Source organism: Pogona vitticeps, chromosome 4 (assembly GCF_051106095.1).
Source record: "Pogona vitticeps strain Pit_001003342236 chromosome 4, PviZW2.1, whole genome shotgun sequence".
NCBI lineage: Eukaryota > Metazoa > Chordata > Lepidosauria > Squamata > Agamidae > Pogona > Pogona vitticeps.
The window spans coordinates 2,440,626-2,465,291 of NC_135786.1; the positions used below are offsets into that span (position 1 = coordinate 2,440,626).

General features: G+C 47.9%; 3 protein-coding genes across 3 annotated transcripts in view; 1 reads left to right on the plus strand and 2 right to left on the minus strand.

Moving 5' to 3' along the window:
• The window catches only part of LOC144588812 (uncharacterized), an 856,730-nt gene that overhangs the window by 77,253 nt on the left and 754,811 nt on the right, over positions 1-24,666 (plus strand). The window lies entirely within an intron of this gene.
• LOC144588627 (uncharacterized) lies at positions 4,383-8,503 on the minus strand. The gene is made up of 4 exons (XM_078391740.1): positions 7,212-8,503; positions 5,916-5,989; positions 5,495-5,543; positions 4,383-4,562 (listed from the first exon to the last, which is right to left on the minus strand). The coding sequence occupies exons 1-4, from the start codon at positions 7,308-7,310 to the stop codon at positions 4,383-4,385; spliced, it is 402 nt and encodes a 133-aa protein (XP_078247866.1). The 5' UTR covers positions 7,311-8,503.
• On the minus strand, positions 8,515-16,090 carry LOC140707049 (uncharacterized). The gene is made up of 6 exons (XM_078391741.1): positions 15,776-16,090; positions 15,332-15,392; positions 13,879-13,939; positions 11,672-11,760; positions 9,685-9,855; positions 8,515-8,595 (listed from the first exon to the last, which is right to left on the minus strand). The coding sequence occupies exons 3-6, from the start codon at positions 13,892-13,894 to the stop codon at positions 8,515-8,517; spliced, it is 357 nt and encodes a 118-aa protein (XP_078247867.1). The 5' UTR covers positions 13,895-13,939; positions 15,332-15,392; positions 15,776-16,090.

Sequence of the window (24,666 nt, forward strand, 5' to 3'; positions counted from 1 at the left end):
TCGTCAGCATATTGCTGACTTCTCAGCCCAAACCTCCTGTTGACCTCTCCCAGCGGTTTCATGTAGATGTTGAACAGCATTGGGGACAGTATCGAGCCCTGAGGAACCCCATGACATTAACACCATGGGGCAGAGCAAATGTCCCCCAGCACCACCCTCTGGACAGGGTCAGCCAGGAAGGAGCAGAGCCACCGTAAAACAGTGCCCCCAACTCCCAATCCAGCCAGCCTATCCAGAAGGACACCATGGTCAATGGTATCGAAAGCCACTGAGAGGTCCAGGAGTATCAACAGAGTCACACTCCCCCTGTCTCTCTCCCGGCAAAGGTCATCATACAGGGCGACCAAGGCAGTCTCTGTACCAAAACCCGGCCTGAAACCCAATTGAAATGGATCCAGAAAATCCGTTTCATCCAGCAGTGCCTGGAGATGCCCAGCCACAACACACTCCAACACTTTGCCCAAATAAGGGAGGTTTGCCAATGGTCAATAGTTAACGAACAGCCTTGGGTCCAGGTTAGGCTTTTTAAGGAGTGGTTGAATTACCGCCTCTTTCAAGGTGGTAGGGACCACTCCCTCTCTCTCAAAGAGGCGTTCACAGACTCATGGACCCAGGTGCGAACCCCTCTGGCTGATCTTCTAATTAGCCAGGATGGGCAAGGGTCGAACGGAGTGGTGATAGAACGGACAGATCCAAGCACCCTGTCCACATCCTCAGGTCTCAACAATTGAAACTCATCCATTAATACCTGACCTAAGCACGGCACACTGGACACATCCTCTGATTCTGCAGCAATGATGGAGTCCAACCCACTGCGAATCTGAGCAATTCTTCCCTCAAAATGAATGGCAAACTCGTCACAGTGAGCTGATGAGCAGTCCAGGACCTCCACCAGATTTCCCAGCTGAAGAAGGTCCCGGACCACCCGAAACAGCTCTCTGGACGACATTCTGAGGAAGCAATCTGGCTGGAGAAACATTGCCATTTTGCCAGCCGTATTGCCACCAAATAGGCTTGATAATGGGCTCTAAGTCGTGTTCAATCGGACTCCCAGCGGGATTTCCTCCACCTGCGCTCCAGCCGTTTCCCCTCTTGCTTCACCGTCCAAGTGTCCAAAAATACAGGACAAAGTTTCTGTGACTGTGGAGAAATTCAATCCATGCAGCACTTATGAGCATGCAATTTATGCCCCGCCACATGGACAAAAGAAGATCAAGCCAATGGCCGAGATAACGCTATGGTAGTCCACTTCTGGTCAAAAAATTATCCACTTATCTTAATGTTTTAATTTGTCTTTAATTTTAACTATATTTCATATACATCCATAATTTTTGAACTGTGCAATGCTCTAATACAAAAAAATAACCTGAAAACTACTCCTGAACAATTGGTACAGGAATGGTAAGCCATAAAGATATATATTTTAAAAAAGAAAGAAACTGAATCTGGGCTTGGAAACATTGCTTTCCTAGACTACCTCTCCCAGAATCCCCCAACCAGTGTGGGGGAACAGGAGAACGGGAGTCCCGGGAAGTAAAGCTTCTCTGCTCACCACTAAACCCCCGACACCAAAGATAGTGTGAAGGCCTGCTTGCTTCCCACTCGCCCTCTGAAAAAGCAGAATCAGGTGAGCGCCGTTGCTTCATCCACGGGGCAGGAGTTTCCTTCTCCTTAACGACCACAAAGCAGCGTACAAGACCAAGCAATGTATTTCTAAAATGCAAAAAAAAGAGGAGAATGAGAAGGTGAGGAGGATGATATGACATGCTGCAGAGCACCCCTAACTTTTCTGGCCCACCGTTCTTAACTTCGGGGTATTTGGGCACTAGGAGGCCGACCGTCCGCATGGCGCATGGCTCCCCAGCCAAGCCCTGCTGCCTTGCGTGGACCCTCGTCAAGACCATCCTCGCCAGAAGACCACGGCAGCCAAAACAGCAGAAGCACGCCCATGGAGGCAGACACCGACCCTGTCTCCGGCAAACTAGAAATTGTGGGTTTTTTCGATCCCATGGCTCCCACTCACTGAGGACAGGAAGCCAGGGGTCAATGTCCTGAGTCTCTCTGGTTGGCAGGAACCCGGACCTCATCAGCCACCACCCTCTGCTCAGGCTTTCCTGTCCCCCCCTGTTCTCACAGGAACAGAAAGAAAGTGGGGTTTTCCCAGGAAAATGTGCGCTTCCGTCAACGCCTCCCAAGTGGCCGATGACTGGTTTGTAGTCTACCTTTCTTCCCAGGCAGGAGCCCAAAATTATTAAAAACCAATCAATAATTACAAATATTATAAATAATATATAAATGACCCTAATATAAACTCAATGATTATTGTTAAATAATATTCATATTTTTTAAATGTGACTATTAAAATGTTAACAGTATTAAAATATCACTTTTAAACCATTCAGAACATTTTTGGGGAAAGACATCTGAGATAGGAAAAGTGACAACACGCATGCCCCTCATCCAGGACCTAAAGAGGACAGGCATTTGGGCTTGGACAGCCGGGAGGGAGGGGGTCCCCTCAGAAGATGGCTGTGCAGCCCCCAAGAAGGGTCCTTCCTCCTGAAGATGTAACACTCCAAGGAGATTCATGTGCATAATATTTGAGGATGGGTTTGGTCTTTGAGGAGCAGTCAAGAGCCGTTAATTTCGCAAAAGACCTGCTCCTCATTTGTCATCGATGTGGACTGATCCGGTTTGCCTGCCCTTTTAGACTCCTTATGGGCAGAGGAAATGGCTATGAGAACTATCGCAAGGAGCACAGGTACCGCCAGTTTCTCCACGATACCACTGCTTCTCCCAAACTTAGTTTTATAGCAGGTAAAGGTCCACGTTTCTTACCCCAGTGATGGCCGTCTGGCGACAAGTCCCACAGGAATAGCCTATGGGGAAAGTCAGTACGGCTCCAGCCTGCAACTGGGCTGGAGAAAGAAACAAAAGGGAAAGGAAAAGTCATCATCTCAAAACGCCTTCTGTAAATGAAACACCGTAGCATGCATGTCTGTGACCCATCAAGTGTCATTAGAGCGCTGCCCGAGGCAAACTTTGGTGTCATGGCCATCATATTTACCTCCTGGTGACTATTTACAAAACAAAAGAGAGGAGAGGAGAGGAGAGGAGAGGAGGAGAAAATGACACACAGGGAAATACTTAAGGAGTTCCGTCCTCTAGCCAGGCTCGCCTATAACTGTTATTTTGCCCCTATGGAACAAAGCAAAAGAATAAAAAATTTAAAAAGCCGAGCGTGCTGCCCCATAGCGTTTAAAGGACTCTGTAGATGGTTATCCATTTAATTGTAGAGACTACAGAATGCCCCTTCCCTCCCTCCCCCCCAACCTCGGAATGATGGAAGGCTACCTGGGATTGAACCTGGCCCACATGATCAGAATGGCTGCCCCAGATGGAGAAGGGGTCCTTCTGATTCTCAAAGCAGCATCCTCAGCAGGTTGAAAGGGGGGGCGCTGCTTACGGCAGACGCACACCTGCTCCCAGGGCAGCTCAATGGGAGGGAGCATTGCTTGCCACCCGTAGACGGCAAGCGCCGAAACTGACTCTTGTTCTCTGACATCTTCAGATGGCATGCATGCCCAGGGAATGGCTGGCTTGTAGGCTGACCTTCCAATTGGCTAGGAACCCCAGGGCTGGTCAGATGGATGGGCAACGAGCAGGAATGCTCAGGCCACCAAGGGGAGCAACTCTGTTGGGCCGCGTGGAACGGATCCCGCTCTGTCCCACCGTCGCTCCTTGCACTTGCGATTCGGAACGAGAGGTGGGCCCTCCCCAAACCAGAAACCAGGAAAAAAAATGGGCTGGGTTTGTGGTTCCGTTCAGAAATCCTGTTTTGCCAAAATGAAACAAAGCGCTGAGCCTTCACACACACACACACACACACACACACACACACACACACACACACACACACACACACACACACACACACACACACACACACACACACACACACACACACACACACACACACACCGCTCCAGGTTGCTTCAGCAAAAGGAAATGCCCACCCCTCCCCCTGCCCAAATCTTGCATGAACCCCCCAAAAAAGTCTAAATGCAACCTGGTTCATTTTGAGAGAGGAGGGGTTCGTAATAGTTCGTGGTGCATGAGTAGCCATGAGCCACAAACCACCACGAACCACCGGTTTTCCAGTGCCTGCCCATCTCTCATTGTAACACAAGCCACACACAAGGGGTGTGTGTGAAAAGCAGCAGATCCCCTGGCCTGGCAGGCTAGCACCTTGGCATAGAAAGTTGGGTGCTTTGCACCTGGCGACTGAGACCTCCTCCCCCCCCCGTCCCCCAGTTCCTTGCAAAAGCACCCAGGCAGCCCCACACCTCCCTTCTGACTTTGCAACAGGGGGCCACAGGGTGTCAAGCAGTGATGTGGGAGCCCTGCCCCACGTGGCCCACACGTTCCATCTGATGAGGTACGGGAAGGAGTCCCTGGAACTCTGGAGGACACAACCTTGCTGATTGGCCTCGGTAAGACTCACCATTTATCATATCCTTGCAACGGGAGGTGAGCTGCAGCACTTCGTCTATCGCAGAGCCCTGCAAAAAGGAAACCCAATCAGGTGTCAAGAACAAGGAGGAGGAATCGCATGAGGGTCACCTCCGGATTGACAAACCCTGCTTTCTGTGCAGGGTCTGTGCAGGGGAAAAGAGTGAGGGCTCTGCTTTCAGGAGATGAGTGGGAGATCGAATCGGTGACGACCGAGGAAAAACCAGGGAGAGGGGCAGTCATTTCCCCCACATCCCAGGGAAGCAGGATCCTACCCTCCTCACTGCACAGAAAAGGAGGCAGGCATCCAGTGTGGGGCAGGAAACCAAGAACGGCAGTGTTCCTCTCCTCGCCATCACAGATGACAAGGTCTCTTGTGGCGCTCTTGAAAAAGGTGTCCCATGGGGAAAGGATGAGGGTTTTGTGCACAAACGTGTCCCTTTGGTTCCAAATAGTCCTTTTTTGGTACAAAGCTGTGTGATGCATGCCATGCCCAAAACTGGGGTGACCACTGCTTTGTTTAAGGATCTGAAGCACGGGATGGGTTATTTGAGCCTTTCTCGCCCATCAACCTGTCTTTTTTTGTGCCCACGCTTTGATGGGCATCTTCAAGGACAGCCTCTCTCATCGGTGCAAGAAATGGGCAGCCCAACAACAGAGACCTTGGGTGGGGAGGGAGAGAGCTCTCTGCCTCACTCTTGGCTGGGGGGGGGGGTGAGGAATCTCAAGGAGTTTTTAAATCCTCCATGGGTGAGAGCCTCGGCAACCATATAAAAAGCAGAGGTGTCGGTAGGCTGTGAGGAAACCCTTAGACTCTTCCACTGAGGATCCCTGTCCACGTTTCTGGAGGCAAAACCTCTGAAGCACCTTTGAGTTTTGCCCCACTGAACCTAGGGAGAAATGGGACTGAGTGGAGTCAGCGCCCGTAAGGCACCCAGGGGGGGCCCCCGACCCGCCCATTAACTTACCACCCAATACTTACTCCGATTGAGCAGGCTACACCTTTACACGTGGTTGTAATCTGGATATCCCTAGGGGGCGGAGGAGCAAAAGATAGGAGGTCAAACCAGTTTCCTCTTGAGCCCATACCCTCGAGCCCACACCAACCCCTAACGTTTTTGTGCCTTCGCACCCTGAGCTTTGAACCTCTTTCTTGAGAGGGAGGCCCCTCCGAAGCTGAATAAGAAGGGATGGGGTAAGGCAAAACGGGGGTTCATTCTTTTGTTTCCAGAGAGCCTTCTAAAGAATGGTGGTGAAGAGCCCAGGACTGGCCAAGGGGATGGAGGTAAACAGACACATAAGCCATCCATCCTTTTCTGGAGCCTTACAGCACCTTGACCAGCCATGCACCCAGCTCTTGGTACCACCAGCCAAACCCAGCCATCCGTGCTTGGATTACTTACACTGAAACAGCCAACGAGGCCACCAGCCATCCCCTTGGGCAATCAATGGCCAGAGAAAGGGCGAATTTAGCGATCTGAAATGGGAGAACACAAGACGTCAAGAAGGCCACCGAGAGCCATTTCCGCCCTGCTTGATGAACCTACTCAAGAGGCCTGCAATGAATGTACTCCACATACCCCTCCACCAGAGAGAGAGAGCCTCAGAAAGTTTTAATACGTCCAGAGATCCACATGGAGAGAAACAGACCAAATGACAGCTTTGCAACCAGAAGCAGAGCTGGCTTAAGAAGAAGAAAAAACTTGATCGTCTTGCAGTGGGACTTGGCATCTCCACAAGCTGCAAATCAGATTGCTCTTCTTTGGCGGCTCCTTGTTAGTAGGTAAACAAGAGGCTTCCTCTATATCTTGTCTGTGCTTGGAAGAATGCATCTGTGGATGATGCTTCATCAGCTTCTATTTCTGAAGCTGTCATTTCGTTAGCCAGATTTTCCAAGAGACCCACCAAACTCCAAGCAGAGGCCAATACAGATGAAATGGTATAAATGGAAATAACAGCTCCTGCAGCTTTAGGGATATTGCATACACAATGTGTTGCAGAAACAAAGGCATACTGTGATCATCATGGAAGCCCCCAGCTTCACTAAAATGTCCCAGTTTCCAATTATCAACCGACTCAAAATCAAGGACTGTACAGAGGATGTCTGCCTGGCTTGGCACAATGATCTACACAGAATCCCCACCAACATCACCAAGAGCTTTTTATTTTCACATAAGCATTTACCTCCACCCCAGCCAAAAAAAATTCAGTTCCAAAAAAAAAGATCATGAGCTGGGGAAGAGAACTTGTGCAGAGCGAGGAGCTGCCTCTATCTGGACAGCAAGCAGAGATTTCCAACTGTACGGGGCCAGGAGTGAAGCGTTAAACCACCCACCACCGCCTGCCTGTAAGCAGCTTCGAACTTTTGCCACAAATTTTTGGAGACATTCCTGTATAATTTTTCTCCACTATTCACAAGTCACTAGCACCTGCCTGAAGAAGGGATTTTCAATCCACAGAAGCCCCAATGAATTGTTTGATGACATTTTTCTTTTGAGCGGTTCCATCAAGGGGGCACATTCTTCTACATATGAACTATGGAAGAGGTGGGGGCACCACAGAATCGGTCAGGAATTTACCAACGGGCAACATGCGTAGGCATCAGAAGTCTTCTTCTTGGGCGGACCTGTAGCTGAGAGCATGTGGTAGTGCCTGGGCCTCCTGACTAGCCCTCTGTCCGGTCATCTATCTCTGCTTACCAGGTCAACATGCAGCAGAGTCGTGAACCCTCCTCCTGGCGTTTCATATCCAACATCCACGTGAACATGGAAACACAAGAGGGCACCACTGGGAGTCATCTCGACGAATATTTCTGCAAATATAAATTTCAACCCGATAGGAAGTCCTCTTGGGCAGGTAATCTGTGGAAGAAGAAGGTAACGTATATATATGGCTCGGGGCCAAGGCTTCTCACAGATGGGAAGGGACACCCAGAGACTGCAGGCAGCCAGATTTTTGTTGTTTTTTTTAAACAGGACAAAGTCACAGGAAACTAACAGGCAGAGCAACAAGGTCACGAGAGAGACAAATGAAGAGGTTCTAGATCAAACCAAGCCTGAATGCTTTGTAGAGGCCAAAAAAGAAGACAAAATTGAAGTTGTTGTACTTTGGGCACATCATGAGAAGATATAACACGCTGGGAAATTCGATAAAGTTAGGGAAAAGGGAAGGTAAGAGGAAAAGAGGAAGACCAATCACGAGATGGTCTGACCTCCTAAAGGAATCCACAGCCTTGAGTTCATAAGCCTTGAGCCGGACCTCAGGACACTATGGAGCTCATGAATTCGTAGGTTGAGCATCAGCTAGAACCAACCTTACGTCACGTAACAACAAGGGGAACAAAGTGTTTTTGCAGCCTTGCAGAGAAAACCTGCTGCTTTCTGAACCCTGGAACAAGCAAAAGGATCTTGCAAGTGCTGGAAATATCTAACAAGGAACCCATACAGTGAGGAAAGCATACCGTGGGGGATTCTTCACTCACTGCACAAGCTGCTCTCCCAAATTGGCATGAGAGATCATCTTTCATTGGAGGTTTGCCACTGGTGGTTCCCTTCTACTTCGGGAGCCTTACTTGATGGCTGGCTGGCTTTCTCTCCTCCTGCTGTTCTAATTTTTAAGCTGCGCATTTACAGTTTTGGTCACTTATATAACAGTCCCTTCACTTTCTTGAATACAAAAAAACTTAAGCAACAGCGCCACAAACCGCCCCAAAAGATGCACTAGTAACAACTGGGGCACTCTCCGACAGCCACTTGGCCCCCGTTTGATCTAAACCACCCTGCAAACGTGCGCTGCTCTCCCCTCCTGGCCTCCCACCTCACCCACAGCTCCTCCTGGGAAGGGCACACTTTGTACAGATCCTGTCACAGCACCAAAAAAAAAAAGAGCTGCATGTATTCTCATCTGTTGAGGGATCAAAAACCCTTTTCTTCTAGGCTGGGAATATACCTACGGGTGGCCAGCTAATGTGATCCACCCTCTGAGGCCAGCCCCAAAGAGCCCCTATTGAGACATAATAGCCAGAAAGAATTGCAAACATACCTCTGGAAAGCGCTCCATGATTATTGTTGTGGTCACAGTCGTCTGTAGAAAAAAGAATATATATTTTTAAAAATGGTTTCTTCTACAAAACTCTGGGATTCTGGCAGAACTGGACCAAGTGGCAGGCTTTTTACACTTTTTCTATTTTCCAGAGTGGGGTTGGGTTCATATCCAGGCACTGAATCTTTCATCTGACTCATAAGTTCAATTATCTAATTGCCGGTGGCAGAAAGTGAGAAGGAATTAAAGAACCTCGTAATGAGGGTGAAAGAGGAGAGCGCCAAAAATGGTCTGAAGCTCAACCTTAAAAAAACTAAGATCATGGCCACTGGTCCCATCACCTCCGGGCAAATAGAAGGGGAAGATATGGAGGCAGTGACAGATTTTACTTTCTTGGGCTCCATGATCACTGCAGATGGAGACAGCAGCCACGAAATTAAAAGACGCCTGCTTCTTGGGAGGAAAGCAATGACAAACCTTGACAGCATCTTAAAAAGCAGATGCATCACTTTGCCGACAAAAGTCCGCCTAGTCAAAGCTATGGTTTTTCCAGTAGCGATGTCTGGAAGTGAGAGCTGGACCATAAAGAAGGCTGACCGCCAAAGAATTGATGCTTTTGAATTGTGGTGCTGGAGGAGACTCTTGAGAGTCCCCTGGACTGCAAGGAGATTAAACCTATCCCTTCTGAAGGAAATCAACCCTGAGTGCTCAATGGAAGGACAGATCCTGACGCTGAGGCTCCAGTATTTTGGCCATCTCATGAGAAGAGAAGAATCCCTGGAAAAGACCCTGATGTTAGGAAAGTGTGAGGGCAAGAGGAGAAGGGGATGACAGAGGACAAGATGGATGGACAGGGTCATCGAAGCAACCAACATGACTTTGACCCAACTCCGGGAGGCAGTGGAAGACAGGAGGGCCTGGTGTGCTCTGGTCCATGAAGAGTTGGACACGACTTAACGACTAAACAACATCATCTAATGTCTGGATCTCCATGAAATGCATTAGGACCCCTAATGTTTCCATCAACGCCCGAGGGATCAGATCGGTCGCTACTTTTCATATCGAATGGGAACTGGAGCAAATGTCATTGGTTTCATCAGATGTTCTCTCCGGATAAGAGGCAACACTTACCGTGATGACACTGTTAAGATTCCCATTCCCCATCATCACCTCCAGGCAATGATCGAAGTAAGCCTTCGTGATAAAGAAAGTTATAGAATTCGGGTCGGAGCTTCCAGAGATCATCAGGTCGTAGGAATGGGTGGGGTGTGGCACCGCGACGCCTCCGCAGGTAAAACTGGGCTGTGGGGACAGGGAGAGAAAGACTCAGCCACTCATTGCTCTTCCTGATCGAACTGCAATCTGATTGACCAGGCCTAGAAAGGGGCAGACAATCCTCAGGAGGTCGAAACTCCACGTCCGGCCACCACAGTCAACCAGGCGATTCTGGGAGGCCTATAGGCAATGGAAGCTGAGGGCAACCACGCTCCGTGTGGGAGGTAAATCAATCAGCGCTGTGCCGCAGCCATTTCACACATTAAAAATATGCCCAGTGCCCCCTCCCTCTGATATAACGCCGGGCAATTACTGGCCTTTGGACCACAACCAACAGCTATCATTTCCCATCTTTATATTGTTCAAACACGCAGGCTGTGGCTGATGACAGAATCTTCAGAGTGTGGCATAAAATGGCCCAATGTGATTTGTATGAACAGCGCAACTTGCAAAAAAAAAAATTCAATCGCAAGGGCCTTTTCTATCTAGATTTTTTAAAGCGAAAAGCAGTGGATGGCTTGTTTGTACCTTTTGGGTTGATCGGTGATTCTTCCTCTGCTTTCTATGTCCTTTGCTTCAGAAAGCGAAAGGACATTCGTTACAGTCAGAGGTATTTTGGGCTAAAATATGGAGACTTTAATGAGGGGGAAGTACTCCTTCCCTCCTTGCAAGAATCTTCACAGGGATTCATGAACACTTTCAAGCCAACTTGCAACCTCACAAACAGTCTATCTTGATAAGGATGAACAATTCAATGAGAAATGTCACACTCTCACTCTTTATGTACCCAAGATTTGTCCCTTACCTAGCTGTGTTCAGATGCTTCTGAATGTGGAGGTTCTATTTAGTCTACAGATAGACTTCCACAATATTATCTGATCCCTTTGGAAGGCCATCCAAGCCAAAGTCAACCACCCTATAGGTTGTGGGATGGTCTGAAAAGTGGAGATGGGCTTTCTGTCATCTGTCCAGATCATGAACTCCATGTCTCCACCTGGTGGCCACTTGTGGCATTGCACCCTTATTCTCCATGTGATTTTTTTTTAAAACAGATATTCAAATAATACCCTGGTACCTGTCAGGGGATGTTGCAGGAGCCTTTGGAATGGAATTTATTGCTACCATTAAAAACTACCATTCTCCTTTGCCGCTCACCTGAGGCCTCCACTATCACAGACTATCAAAAGAAAAACATGCTTTTTATGGAGTCGGAGGTTCCCGATTGTGTGCTGACTAAAAGTGAAATTTGTGACTGTATAAGTCATGAAAAAGAACAGTCCAAAGAAGAGGCATTGTGCCAATTTCTCACCCAGTGTTAAGCACAAAGTGCACTGCATACACTGAAATTTAAAAGCAGAAAAGTGTTTGGAAACAAGAAAGAAGAACTTCAGAAGCACCTCAGTTCCATGCTAAAATACCACCAAAATCCAGTACATGTCCTGCTTTCTTGCAATCATGGTGACACATACTGGGAGAGAATTAATGAACCCATGCCTCACCGGGAGGAAGAAGAGAGGACGGGCCTTCCCTCTTGGCCCCATACTTCCAAGTGAGGCACCATGTCCCTGCAGGTGGCACATGTTCTGGACCCCAGTGGAAATGTCCAAGGGCACCATCCGTAAGCTGGTGCCTCCAGGTGCCCCCAATACCACGCAAGCAATGGCTGCCTGGAGATGCTCGGGGGGGGGGCTCCAGTGTAACCCACTGGGAGAGTCCCAGAGGGCGGAAGGCTGTGCCAGGGTTCGGAGAGCTTCCATCCTGGATGGCAAAGATACTTCATCTGCCCACAACCCAAAGGCCCCCTCCCCCTTAGAAATCACCGTGACGGCACGAAATCACTCACGGAGAAATAAAGCACCAGAGAGGTGCTCGTGGCGACGGGGTTGTGCGCGACGTACGAGCACTGGCAACCGGGAAAGAAAGGGTGCGGACCTGCAGGAAGAAGAGACACCCCGGGTGAAATACCTGGCAGAAAGCAGATCATGGCAAAGCCAGGACAACCACCATCATCCTCCCAAAGGGCCAGGCCTTCGAGCCCGGGAAAACTCCCGCTAACAAAACGGGCAATGGCAGTTGCCCTACAGCGAACACGGGCTGGCAAAATATCCGCTCCTGCTGCTTCAGATGGCTGCTTATTGTAAGGAAGCCCCGTGAAGGCTACATCCTGTTACAAACTGAGCACCACTACAGGCAACAGGGGTCTCGAACTGGGGGAGGAGAAGAGGCAGAAAGGCAGCCGGGGACCGCCAAGGATCGCTGCCTTTGCCCCGCTCTCCATTTTTTCCTAACTACTTTTTGATACAATACTTCTTCTGTTCTTTGGGTTTACTTCCTTCCTGTTTCTTCTGTAAAACCAACTTGCTTTTCCTTCGTTCCTTCCATTCTTCCTTCTATCCATCATCAGCTCCTTCCTTCCTTCCTTCCTTCCTTCCTTCCTTCCTTCCTTCCTTCCGAAATATCAGGCCTTCTGTGCGATGCTCTTAAAACTAGAGATGGGCACCAATCAGAAAAAAATGGTGATTCGCTTTGCTTTTAATATGTTCTTACCATTGTTTTTTCTACTAGTTTTAACATTATACTTGTTTAATTCTTTTTTAAAAGATTTTAATCATGTATCGTTTGTTTATATTAATACTCTGAACTCCATTTTAGGAGAAAGGTGGCATATTAATTAATCAATCAATCAATCAATCAATCAATCAATCAATCAATCAATCAATCAATTAATTAATTAATTAATTAATTAATTAATTAATTAAATAAATAAATAAATTTGAATACATTCATAGAATAATGGAGTTGGAAAGGGCCAATAAACCCATCATGTCCAACCCCCTGCTCACTGCAGGAATACAAATCAAAGGATATCTGACAGATAGGCTATTAATATTCTATTCCTTTTTAATATATCTGCTGTTGGAGCATAAATTTGAACAATGGTTGCACTGAGAAGACTTTCAGTGGTTATATTGCTCAGTCTGATTGCTATTCTTTGGTCAGACTTTAGATTCTAGCCCCTAACTGCTTGCACTATGGCACACTACACTTTATTTCATTTTGGCTTTGTTATTTCCAAAGTAAAACACTTTGCAATTATCTGATTGAACATGTCCTGTTCCAGACCACTCACCCCAAATTCACCCATTCCATTTCTTCTTTTACAATGTTGAGCTTACTTTGATTTCTATTTCTCACATTCCATGTTTCAGTTAGGTCTGCGTACTTCAAAACTAGAGACCCTTTCAGCTATAATCCAGTATGGCTTCATTAAGAATTGCAGTATCTCTACTTGTCCTTTGCTTTGAATGCATTCCAATCTGGAAGTCTCATCTTCCAGCACTATCTCAATTTGCTCATTACATGGCTTTTATGGTACGAGATATTCAGAAGTGTTTTAGTATAGCCTTCTTCTGTGTGGCCCCAGCATTGTCTTTGTCTACAGAAGATCTGGGAGTGTCCCTTTCAGCTACTGCTGCTGCCCTCCAGATGTTTCTCCACCCCGTCACCCTTGGAAGAATCGATTTTGTTCTGCTGATACAATCATGAATTCCAGAAGATTCATTTCCAGAGTCTGGTGCCTCCACTTTGACCATTCCATGTTGGGCGCCCCTGCCACGAGTCCAGAGACTCGTCATGGAGCCTAGACGCCTGGAGGTATTGCTCTGGGCCCACACACACATTCAAGCCCTCCCCTTCGTATTTTAAGGCATGTTTTGCAGGAGGAGACCTCACGCAGAGAAATCTCTCACCAAGCCACAAGTCCTGGGATGCCTGCAAAGAGGCCATGAGACCCTTTGCATGGTATCAAAGAACGACCACTGCAAACGCAGGATCAAAAGTTTGATTTAAGGTTATGTCCTCTGTGGGCGTTTAATGGCAGAAGGCGAAGGCAGCAGCATAAGGTGCGATCCGGAGTGGAAGGCTAGTTCCACTGCTCTCACCTGCTTCTAAAACAGGATTCTCCCCCCCCCCCATGGTCCCACAAAAACTGGATGCCTATGAGGAGACCGCCGTTGGAAGGGTTTCCTCGTGGAGCCTATGATTGCTTACCAAGAGCGACATTCATGAGGCAGTTCAACTCCTTGTACAAGACCAAAGCGATTCTGCAGACCTGCAGGAGAGGAAGCAAAGAAGGTGGCCCAGCCATTGGCCGTCGATTCAAAATGGTCCCCAGGGAAACATCACCCCACGGTTGCCACTTACTCTGCACAACACTGGGTCTGATCCAGATCCCCAGGAAGCCTGCGGGGAACGCCTCTTAGGCAGTGGTTCTCCAACTGGGGTCCCCAGATGTTCTTGGACTGCAACTCCCAGAAATCCTGGCCAGTACAGCTGATGGTGAAAAGGCTTCTGGGAGTTTTAGTCCAAGAACATCTGGGGACCCCAGTTGGAGAAGAGGACCTTCTTCCTGCGTCTTTTCCCAACACCCGTTTTCCTAGCAGCTTCTGTCACTCTTGAACCCCGACCCTCTCCCAAGATAGGTCTTCTGGGGCAAGATAGATCTTCTCTGTCTTTCTCATTATGTCCCACCAATCGCTCTCCTGAAGAACCTGGCTTCTGCCATCCTGGAAAGGAAAAAAAAAACCCTACTTTCTCCAAGAAATGCATTTACAAGTTTGTTAAGTCTTTTTTGCGCTTATACTACATCTTGTTTAAGGTCCGTTTTCAAGACTCTAAAAATGCCAGTAGCAGTGTTGGGACTCAGATGAAATAAAGTAAATATTAATGAGGTGAAAACTGTCATCCTGTAGGCATTTCTAAACTTGGGTGATCCAGGTGTGTTCTCAGACGGCAACTCCCAGAAATCCTGGCCAGCACTGTGGGTGGTGAGGGCTTCTGGGAGCGGTAGTCCAAGAACATACCGGGGTCACCCAAGGTTGAGGACCACCGGCTGTAGAGAATATATTGTACCATGAGACTGTACGGCAAAGATGATAGCTAGGAGGCAAAGGGGGGGGTCAAGGGGAAAAAGTGACACACACACACACACACACACACACACACACACACACACCCAGAGCGACCAAGAGGCCACGCAGTTGGCAAAGAGAGAGCAAGCCAGGTTGAGAGGACATGGCTTGCAGAGGACATAACGTTCAAGGGTGCAAATGCTTTGTGACTGTGGAAATCCTGCACCCTGCCTGTACTGATTCTGTACTCCACCAGTAGTGCCTGTACCACTGGTTGGAAATCCCTGTTTGATTACAAGCTCCCACATCACTCAAAATAAATTCTTTCTCCGTCCATCCTCGACACTGTTACCACCAATATCCACCTACACCTGCCATCTCCTCCTTGGTTTTGAGACTGTACTAGGGTAAAACTTCACCAATATCATAAATACAACCATGGAAGGCTTTGTCAACGTACGAGCACCTTGCCCAGGGCGAAGGCGTGTGGTTTTGCCTTTCTGCCAGGACAGAGCCCGGGTTCTTTAACAGCAGCAGGAGCAACCAGGCAGAGTCGGAAATAAAGGCAAGAGAAAATGTTCTACATGACCTACCGTTGGCCCAAAAAGGTTCCCAAGGAGTTCCTCGACAACGGGAGGGATTACTATGCTCACCCTGAGGAGGAAAGAGAGAACAGAGCTGAGCTAGAAGAGCCATCGGGCAGAGGCAAGAAGCTGCTCCTTCCTCTTCCTCCCTCCAGGCAGTAGCCTACAGTGGCTGGAGGAAGCCTGAGAGAGAAACACACACACACACACACACACACACACACTTTTCAGGGGGTCTCAGCAGCTTTGGATACCATCATCCATGGTATTTTCCTGGCCCGTCTCTTTCTGGAATGGGAATTGGTGGCACTGTTTTACGGTGGCTCAGATCCTTCCAGGAGGAGAGAACTCAGAAGGTGGTGTTGGGAGGACTCCCGTTAGGCATGCTGACCATTGGGAGAGGTTGCCCAGAGCTCTGGGGTTTGGAGCCATAGATACGCAGGCGGCACTTACCTATCTCTCTCCTTTCTCTCCAATTCCAAGGAAGCTCTCTTAGTCCAAAACTGCTCCACAAGTTAGCTCTCCTCCTAGATTGATCCCTAAATCTGGATGCCCAAGTTTCAGCCACGGCCAGAAGTGCATTTCCATAGTCAAAACTAGTGTGTCAGCTGCACCTGTTCCTAGAGATGTCTGGTTTAGCTAGAGTTACACATGCCTACCTGACATCCCGCTTGGATTCCAGTGACACGCTCTAGGTAGGCTCCGCCTTTGAAGATGGCTCAGAAACGTCAGCTGGTTCGAGCTGCAGCAACCGGGCTGCTGACTGGGGCCAGTTATACAAAGCCGATCACTCCCTTAACCCCCAACAGCTGGGCCGGCTACCCGCCTGTTTCCAGGCCCAATTCAAAGTGTTAGTTCTCTGACCTATCCTGGTTTTGGGACCCAGGCTATCCAAAGACTTCACCTCACCATTTGAGCCTTCCTTCCCTGTCCTTCAGACCATCAGAGGAGGCCCTTCCCTTGGGTCCCATTGCCATCGCAGGTGTTTCTGATGGGGATGCAGGAGAAGCCCCCCCCCTTGTGGTCCCTCCCAGGGGGTGGAACGCCCTCCCTCGGAAGGCGAGCTCGGCTCCCACCCTTTTCATCCTTCCGCCAACACTTATAGACCCACATCTTCAGGAAGGCTTTCAAGAACTAGGACCGTGTCCCCCTGGGGGTTGGGTTTTCGCTTTGGTTTCTTTTGGGTTGCTGTTGTTGCTTCTTTCCTAAGTGTATTTTAAACATTTTAAATGCTTTCAAATTAATTCATGGATATTTACTTATTCCTGAATGTTCAACTGTTGTTGTTGTTTAACTTGTGATTTCCCTGGTGTGGACGTTGCGAGCCACCTCGGGTTGCCTCACCAAGAGAAAGTAGACCTACAAATGAACGAAAAAAAGAGCGAAGGGATGGATGGATGGATGGATGGATGGATGGATGGATGGATGGATGGATGGATGGATGGATGGATGGATGGATGGATGGATGGATGGATGGATGGATGGATGGATGGATGGATGGATGGATGGATGGATAGATAGATAGATAGATAGATAGATAGATAGATAGATAGATAGATAGATAGATAGATAGATAGATAGATAGATAGATAGATAGATAGATAGATAGATAGATAGATAGATAGATAGATAGATAGATAGATAGATAGATAGCAGATCAACTGCTCCGATGGTTTCCTAAGAAGCGGGCCATGAGAGAGAGAGAGAGAGAGAGAGAGAGAGAGATTCAATCCCAGCTGTTTGAGCACAAAGAAATTTAAAAAACAGGGCACTGACCCGACTGAGGTGACCATGACGGTGACGGAATGAAGCATACAGTTGTCGATCACCAGTGGGTAATACCCTATCCTCACTCGGATGTTGACACACAGTATGCCACGCAACCTCAGGATACCCAGCAAGCTGTACCTGTGGGAGAGAAACAGAGCCATACTCCCGGTCAGCCCCTCCTGGTCGAAGTGGTCTAATCCTAAATCCAAGAGGGAGGACAACATGGTCCGCCAGCTGGCCCCAAGCCGATGTGTTACAATTGGGCTGGGCTACAGTGCCCATCCTCCCCTGACAGCATCTAGGAGGGCACCCATATTGGGAAGACTCATGCGCATCCGACAGGTGAGAAGCCCTTTGCGTCTCTGTTGTGGCTCTTTCGGCCAGCAGGGAGGCGCTCGTGCCCCAGCCCTGATGGCAGCTGAACGTGGGGCTCAGGTTAGTGAGGATACCTTGCCAAGGAAATGTAGCTCTCCATGCCCTGCCCCCCCCCCAGCGAACCTCCTATTTTTCTGCAAATATGTTTCTTTCAGATTGTGGATAAGTGAAACCGCAGATATGGATTCCGTGGATACTGAAGTCCTGATCTATCACCTCCATAATCTTCCAGCCAGCACTTCCAGTGGCTTGATTCTGGCAGTTGACCCACAACCATACAACCCCCAAAATACCACATTTTTCCATCTATAAGAGTATCGTCGTCGTCGTTTAGTCATTTAGTCGTGTCCGACTCTTCGTGACCCCATGGACCAGAGCACGCCTGGCCCTCCTATCTTCCACTGCCTCCCGGAGTTGGGTCAGATTCATGTTGGTTGCTTCACAGACACTGTCCAGCCATCTCATCCTCGGTCGTCCCCTTCTCCTCTTGCCATCACACTTTCCTAACATCAAGGTTTTTTCCAAGGAGTCTTCTCTTCTCATGAGATGACCAAAGTATTGGAGCCTCAGCTTCAGGATCTGTCCTTCCAGTGAGCACTCAGGCTTGATTTCCTTCAAAATGGATAGGTTTGTTCTCCTTGCAGTCCAGGGGATTCTCAAGAGCCTCCTCCAGCACCACAATACAAAGGCATCAATTCTTTGGCGGTCAGCTTTCTTTATGGTCCAGCTCTCACTTCCATACATCACGACAGGAAAAACCATAGCTTTGATTATTCGGACTTTTGTTGGCAAGGTGATGTCTCTGCTTTTTAAGATGCTGTCAAGATTTGTCATCGCTTTCCTCCGAAGAAGCAGGCGTCTTTTAATGTCATGGCTGCTGTCTCCATCTGCAGTGATCATGGAGCCCAGGAAGATAAAATCTGACACTGCCTCCATATCTTCCCCTTCTATTTGCCAGGACGTGATGGGGCCAGTGGCCATGATCTTTGTTTTTTTGATGTTGAGTTTCAGACCGTTTTTTGCACTCTCCTCTTTCATCCTCATTACAAGGTTCTTTAATTCCTCCTCACTTTCTGCCATCAGAGTGGTATCATCTGCATATCGGAGGTTGTTGATATTTCTTCCGGCAATCTTAATTCCAGCTTGTGATTCCTCCAGTCCAGCCTTCCGCATGATGTATTCTGCATATAAGTTAAATAAGCTGGGGGACAATATACAGCCTTGTCGTACTCCTTTCCCAATTTTGAACCAATCAGTTCTTCCATATCCAGTTCTAACCGTTGCTTCCTGTCCCACATATAGGTTTCTCAAAAGACAGATAAGGTGGTCAGGCACTCCCATTTCTTTAAGAAATTGCCATAGTTTGCTGTAGTTCACACAGTCAAAGGCTTTTGCATAGTCAATGAAGCAGAAGTAGATATTTTTCTGGAACTCTCTGGCTTTCTCCATAATCCAGCGCAGGTTAGCAATTTGGTCTCGAGTTCCTCTGCCTCTTCGGAATCCAGCTTGTACTTCTGGGAGTTCTCGATCCACATACTGCTGAAGCCTATCTTGTAGGATTTTGAGCATAACCTTGCTAGCATGTGAAATGAGTGCAATTGTACGGTAGTTGGAGCATTCTTTGGCACTGCCTTTCTTTGGGATTGGGATGTAGACTGATCTTTTCCAATCCTCTGGCCACTGTTGAGTTTTCCAAACTTGCTGGCATATTGAGTGTAGCACCTTAACAGCATCATCTTTCAAGATTTTAAATAGTTCAACTGGAATGCCATCACCTCCACTGGCCTTGTTGTTAGCCAGGCTTTCTAAGGCCCACTTGACTACACTCTCCAGGATGTCTGGCTCAAGGTCAGCAACTACATTGTCTGGGTTGTCCGGGATATCCAAATCTTTCTGATATAATTCCTCTGTGTATTCTTGCCACCTCTTCTTGATGTCTTCTGCTTCTGTGAGGTCCCTTCCATTTTTGTCTTTTATCATGTCCATCTTTGCACAAAACTTTCCTCTAATATCTCCAGTTTTCCTGAACAGATCTCTGGTTTTTCCTTTTCTGTTATTTTCCTCTATTTCTTTGCATTGTTCATTTAAGAAGGCCCTCTTGTCTCTCCTTGCTATTCTTTGGAAGTCTGCATTCAATTTTCTGTAACTTTCCCTATCTCCCTTGCATTTTGCTTCCCTTCTCCTCTCTGCAGTTTCTAAGGCCTCGTTGGACAGCCACTTTGCTTTTTTGCATTTCCTTTTCTTTGGGATGGTTTTTGATGCTGCCTCCTGGACAATGTTACGAGCCTCTGTCCAAAGTTCTTCAGGCATTCTGTCCACCAAATCTAGTTCCTTAAATCTGTTCTTTACTTCCACTGTGTATTCATAAGGGATTTGGTTTAGATTATACCTGAGTGGCCCAGTGGTTTTTCCTACTCTCTTCAGTCTAAGCTTGAATTTTGCTATGAGAAGCTGATGATCAGAACCGCAGTCAGCTCCAGGTCTTGTTTTTGCTGACTGTATAGAGCTTCTCCATCTTTGGCTGCAGAGAATATAATCAATCTGATTTCGATATTGCCCATCTGGTGATTTCCATGTATAGAGTCGCCTCTTGTGTTGTTGGAAAAGAGTGTTTGTGATGACCAGCTTATTCTCTTGACAAAACTCTATTAGCCTTTGTCCTGCTTCGTTCTGAACTCCAAGGCCAAACTTCCCTGTTGTTCCTTTTATCTCTTGGCTCCCTACTTTAGCATTCCAGTCCCCTAGAATGAGAAGAACATCTTTCTTTGGTGTCAGTTCTAGAAGGTGTTGTAAATCTTCATAAAACTGTTCAATTTCAGTCTCCTCAGCAGTGGTGGTTGGTGCATAAACTTGGATTATTGTGATGTTGAAAGGTCTGCCTTGGATTCGTATTGACATCATTCTATCATTTTTGTGATTATATCCCATTACAGCCTTCCCCACACTTTTGTTGACTATGAGGGCTACCTCATTCCTTCTACGGGATTCTTGCCCACAATAGTAGATATGATAATCGTCTGAATTGAATTTGCCCATACCTGTCCATTTTAGTTCGCTGATGCCCAGGATGTCGATGTTTATTCTTGCCATCTCCTGTTTGACCACATCCAGCTTCCCGAGGTTCATAGATCTTACATTCCAGGTTCCTATGCAGTATTTTTCTTTGCAGCATTGGACTTTCCTTTCCCTTCCAGGCACGTCCACAGCTGAGCGTCCTTTTGGCTTTGGCCCAACCACTTCATTAGCTCTGGAGCTACTTTTACTTGTCCTCCGCTCTTCCTCAGTAGCATGTTGGACGCCTTCTGACCTGAGGGTCCCATCTTCCAGCATCATATCTTTTAGCCTTTTGTTTCTGATCATGGGGTGTTCTTGGCAAAGATACTGGAGTGGCATTGCCATTTCCTACTCCAGGTGGTATAAGAGTATACTTTTGTCTGAAAGTTTTTGACTAAAAATTGAGGCCGTCTGTGTAGAGGTAAGCTGAGGAGAGTACAAAAATAAGTGGAGGGGAAAGCCGGGATCAAATTGTTCCTGCAGGGCTTTGATCCCTGCTTTCCCCTCCACTTGCTAATCCTTAGCAAAAGGAAAGCAGGGATCAAAGCACTGCAGGATCACTTTGATCCCTGCTTTCCCCTCTGCTTGCTAAGTCCCATGGGGCTTAACAAAATGAGGGGGGGAGAATCAAAGCAATCCCATGGCTGTATAAGGGGGAAAGGGATCAAAACGATCGTGCAGTTGTGGGATTGCTTTGATCCCTTTCCCCCTCCTTTTGCTAAGCCCCACGGGGCTTAGCACAAAGGGAGAAAGCAGGGATCAAAGTGATCCTGCAGCGCTTTGATCCCTTTCCCCCTATACTTGCTAAGCCCCACTTAGATTTCTTAATTTTGAGTTAGAAAAGTGGGGGGCATCTTATACACAGAAAAATACGGTAGTTTCCAAAGCAGGTTCCTGCTCCTGCTCCCTTGGCCTTCTGGTATCTAAATTGTACCCAGATTCTGGAAGGTGCAGTAATTAAAGCATGAGAGAACGAAGGTATCAGGCAGGTGTAGAGAGAGCTCTACTTCCCTTAGCAACGCCTGTTACTCCTCCACCACCACCACCACCACCACCCTTTCATAACCAGCTAGCATTCCGTTCCCCCCATGCTTGTGCCTTCTGGCTATTAAGGAATGCATTTCCATGCCAAAATGTGTTTGGGTTCAACAGCCACAACATGAACAATTTGGGCTTTTGAGAAAAGGAAGGAAGAAACAGGTGGCCAGATGTTCTATTTATCAGCCAGTCACCGGGCAGAAATAAACAAGCCCAGCACTGTTGCAATTGGAAGATGATGGAACATTATTCCTACATACTTCAGCACTGTCAGGTTTGCACCACTGAAACACAAACAAAGCCCAGTGACCCATCCCCAAACAAAAGCAAGTGAATCGGCAAGTTGTGGAGTTGCAGAGCCTCACTGGAGGGTGGTCAAAGATCCTTTACTTCACAGGGCAGATCTGTCCCTAACTTCAAAGCCTGCTTTGGTCCACAAAGGGTCTTAGCCCGGGGCATATCCCAAGAGGAAGCAAGCCAGTGGCAACATCAGAAAGCATGGAGGGGACAACCTGCAGTCATCAAGTGGGTAATATTGACTCTCTGGGGAATCAGAAGGCATCGTTACTCACGGGCAATCCAAATATTTGTCAAAGCAGATGAGCACGTTGATCACAGGGATGGTCCCTGGTACCAGCGTCACCTTTATACTTTTGAAAACACAACTTCCGACCCGGCATCTGTGGATATGGAGAAGGGGGTGGTTTCATCAGAAGAAGGTTACAAGTGTCTCCCCCACTTCTCTCCAGGACTTCCTACCCCGCCCCCCAGGCTGCCTGCAACCCATCTAATCCCTTGGGATCTTGATATCCATGTGAGGCTCTTGCAAGATGATGACAGCGTAGTGCTGGCCTCTGTTTTTTGGAAAGAGCAAGGCTGGAAACCATGGCCAGGGGAAGGAACCTTAAAATCATCTAGAGCAGGGGTTCCCCACTTGGATCCCCCCGATGTTCTTGGACTGCAACGTCCAGAAGCCTTCACCACTTGCTGTGACAGCCATTATTTCTGGGAGTTGTAGTCCAAGAACATCTGGGGACCCAAGGTTGGGAACCACTGATCTAAATGTTCCCATGCAAGAGACATCTTGATATTTCCTCCACTTACCCCTTACCTTTGCTCTGTAACTTCTATTTAACTTCTATTTCTTTTTCCCAAGAACATGGCACCAGAGATAATGGGTTGGGAGGGATGCAAATGAGGAAGGAAGAATTAATTATCTCAAGCTCCCTCCCTTTGCAGCCACTGCCCCTCCCTTGGACTTCGGTGACTGCAACTAACCAGGAGGTGGCCTGGGGCTGGATCTCTTACTCCTCTCCTAGGCTTCCTGGCCTGTTCCTCTTGGTCCTTCTGCCACTTAGAGCCCCCAAACTCTCCTTCCCTGGTCCGTGCCCCCTCCCTGAAGGTGTAGCAGCAAAGCTCCAGAGGAGCTCCCGAGGGGGACCTTTGGCTCACCACGACCAGCCAAAATAACTGGCACAACCACAGAAGTGTCTCTGATCTGCAACCAGCCAAAATCTGGGTGCACCACTGTGGGACTGAGGAAAAAGATCATGTGCCGGTCGGAGGCTGAGGGAGACCCTTGATCCACCCAGCTCGGACTGGTCAACTGTGACTGGCCGCCGTGAATCTATAGGTACCATGGTCTACAGACACACTTCCATAGTTCATCACTGGCAACATCGGCCAGGAATTCTGGGAGTTGAAGTCCAAATCTTATGGAGTGCCAAACGTTCCCCCGCTCCTCGGACAGGATTCTTTTCTTGTCCTGCCTACTGATTCCTGCCAGCCTCCCCATACATCCACTGATCAGACCCAACTCTGCTTAGCTTCTGAAACGAAATATTCATATTTGTCTCCCAGGAGAGACAAATACGAATATCGACATTACGGGTGGCGGGGCCAATTGGACCCTCCCCCCCCCAGAATTCAGGGTGGCCTTCTTCTACTATTGGTGTCACAATGCACGTAATCATCATCGTTCACACCGCACTAAGCATGAAAGTAGTCTGTCCAGGGCTTCCCCGCCTCCCTACACTGCTGACTAATCAAGTGAGGAGGTGGGATGATGAGTTTCCCCACTCAGCTGTTGAGGGGTCAACAGTGCCAGGAGGCAGGGAAGCTCCAGCAGAGCTATTTCTGCCTTTGGGACAGCGCAAGTAACGTGGGCCATGTATGCCGCACTGCAAGCAGGAAGTGGACAGCCTGATTCTGTGGAGAGGGACCAATGGCGGTATTCATACTCTAGCTTACAAACATCTTTCCCCAGGAAGATGAAGACGAATATCCCATCTCTGGTTACGAATGATGTAGACGAAAAGCCACGGCAGGATGCCTCATGAAAAGGCACCCGCCACTCTTAAAAGCCCCTGGCGATGCTGCTTCGCAAAGCATTAGAGCGGGACTCACCCCAGAAGGAACCCAGTGAAGCCGGTGGTGGGCACCAAGCTTAGCTCATGCGACACACGAGATGACCAGATATCCTTTGAAGAAGAGTAACCTGTAAGGAGGACATCAACAGATTATGGCTCCAGGTACGGGAGAGGGAAGGATGTGTAGTCCTGCACTGAGCAGCGGATTGGACTCCATGGCCTTAGAGGCCCCTTCCAACATCATGAGTCTATGATTCTGTACAGTAGGGCCCTTGTATGCACAGATCAGTTCCAAACCACCAACCGTTGATGATGCTGAAAGATGCAGAACATTATTTTAATTGTGAATGCTGTACATTCTCTGGCTCCTTCTAGTGGCCAGTTCTGGTAATGACATAATAAAAATGTACGGTATTTCTCTAGCAAACACTGTACATAAGCATGGTCTCTGTCTCCCTCTTCTGGCCAATTCTGATAACTTTGTCATTTAAAAATATATATTTGGGGAGATTTTTCTTTAAATGTTTTTAATATTTTCAGACCGTAAATAAATAAATCAGCAGATACTGATGCTGTGGATATGGCACTGTACGCAGTAGTACTCCCGGTTTTGAGTCAGGTTTAGCATGCTTTAAATAAATGTTTAAATTTCTTTTTACACCATGTATAGGGGTTTTTTTGTTTCTTTGTTTTTTGTTGTTGTTGTTGTTCAGAAAGCACGTTATTTTAAAAAGCCAC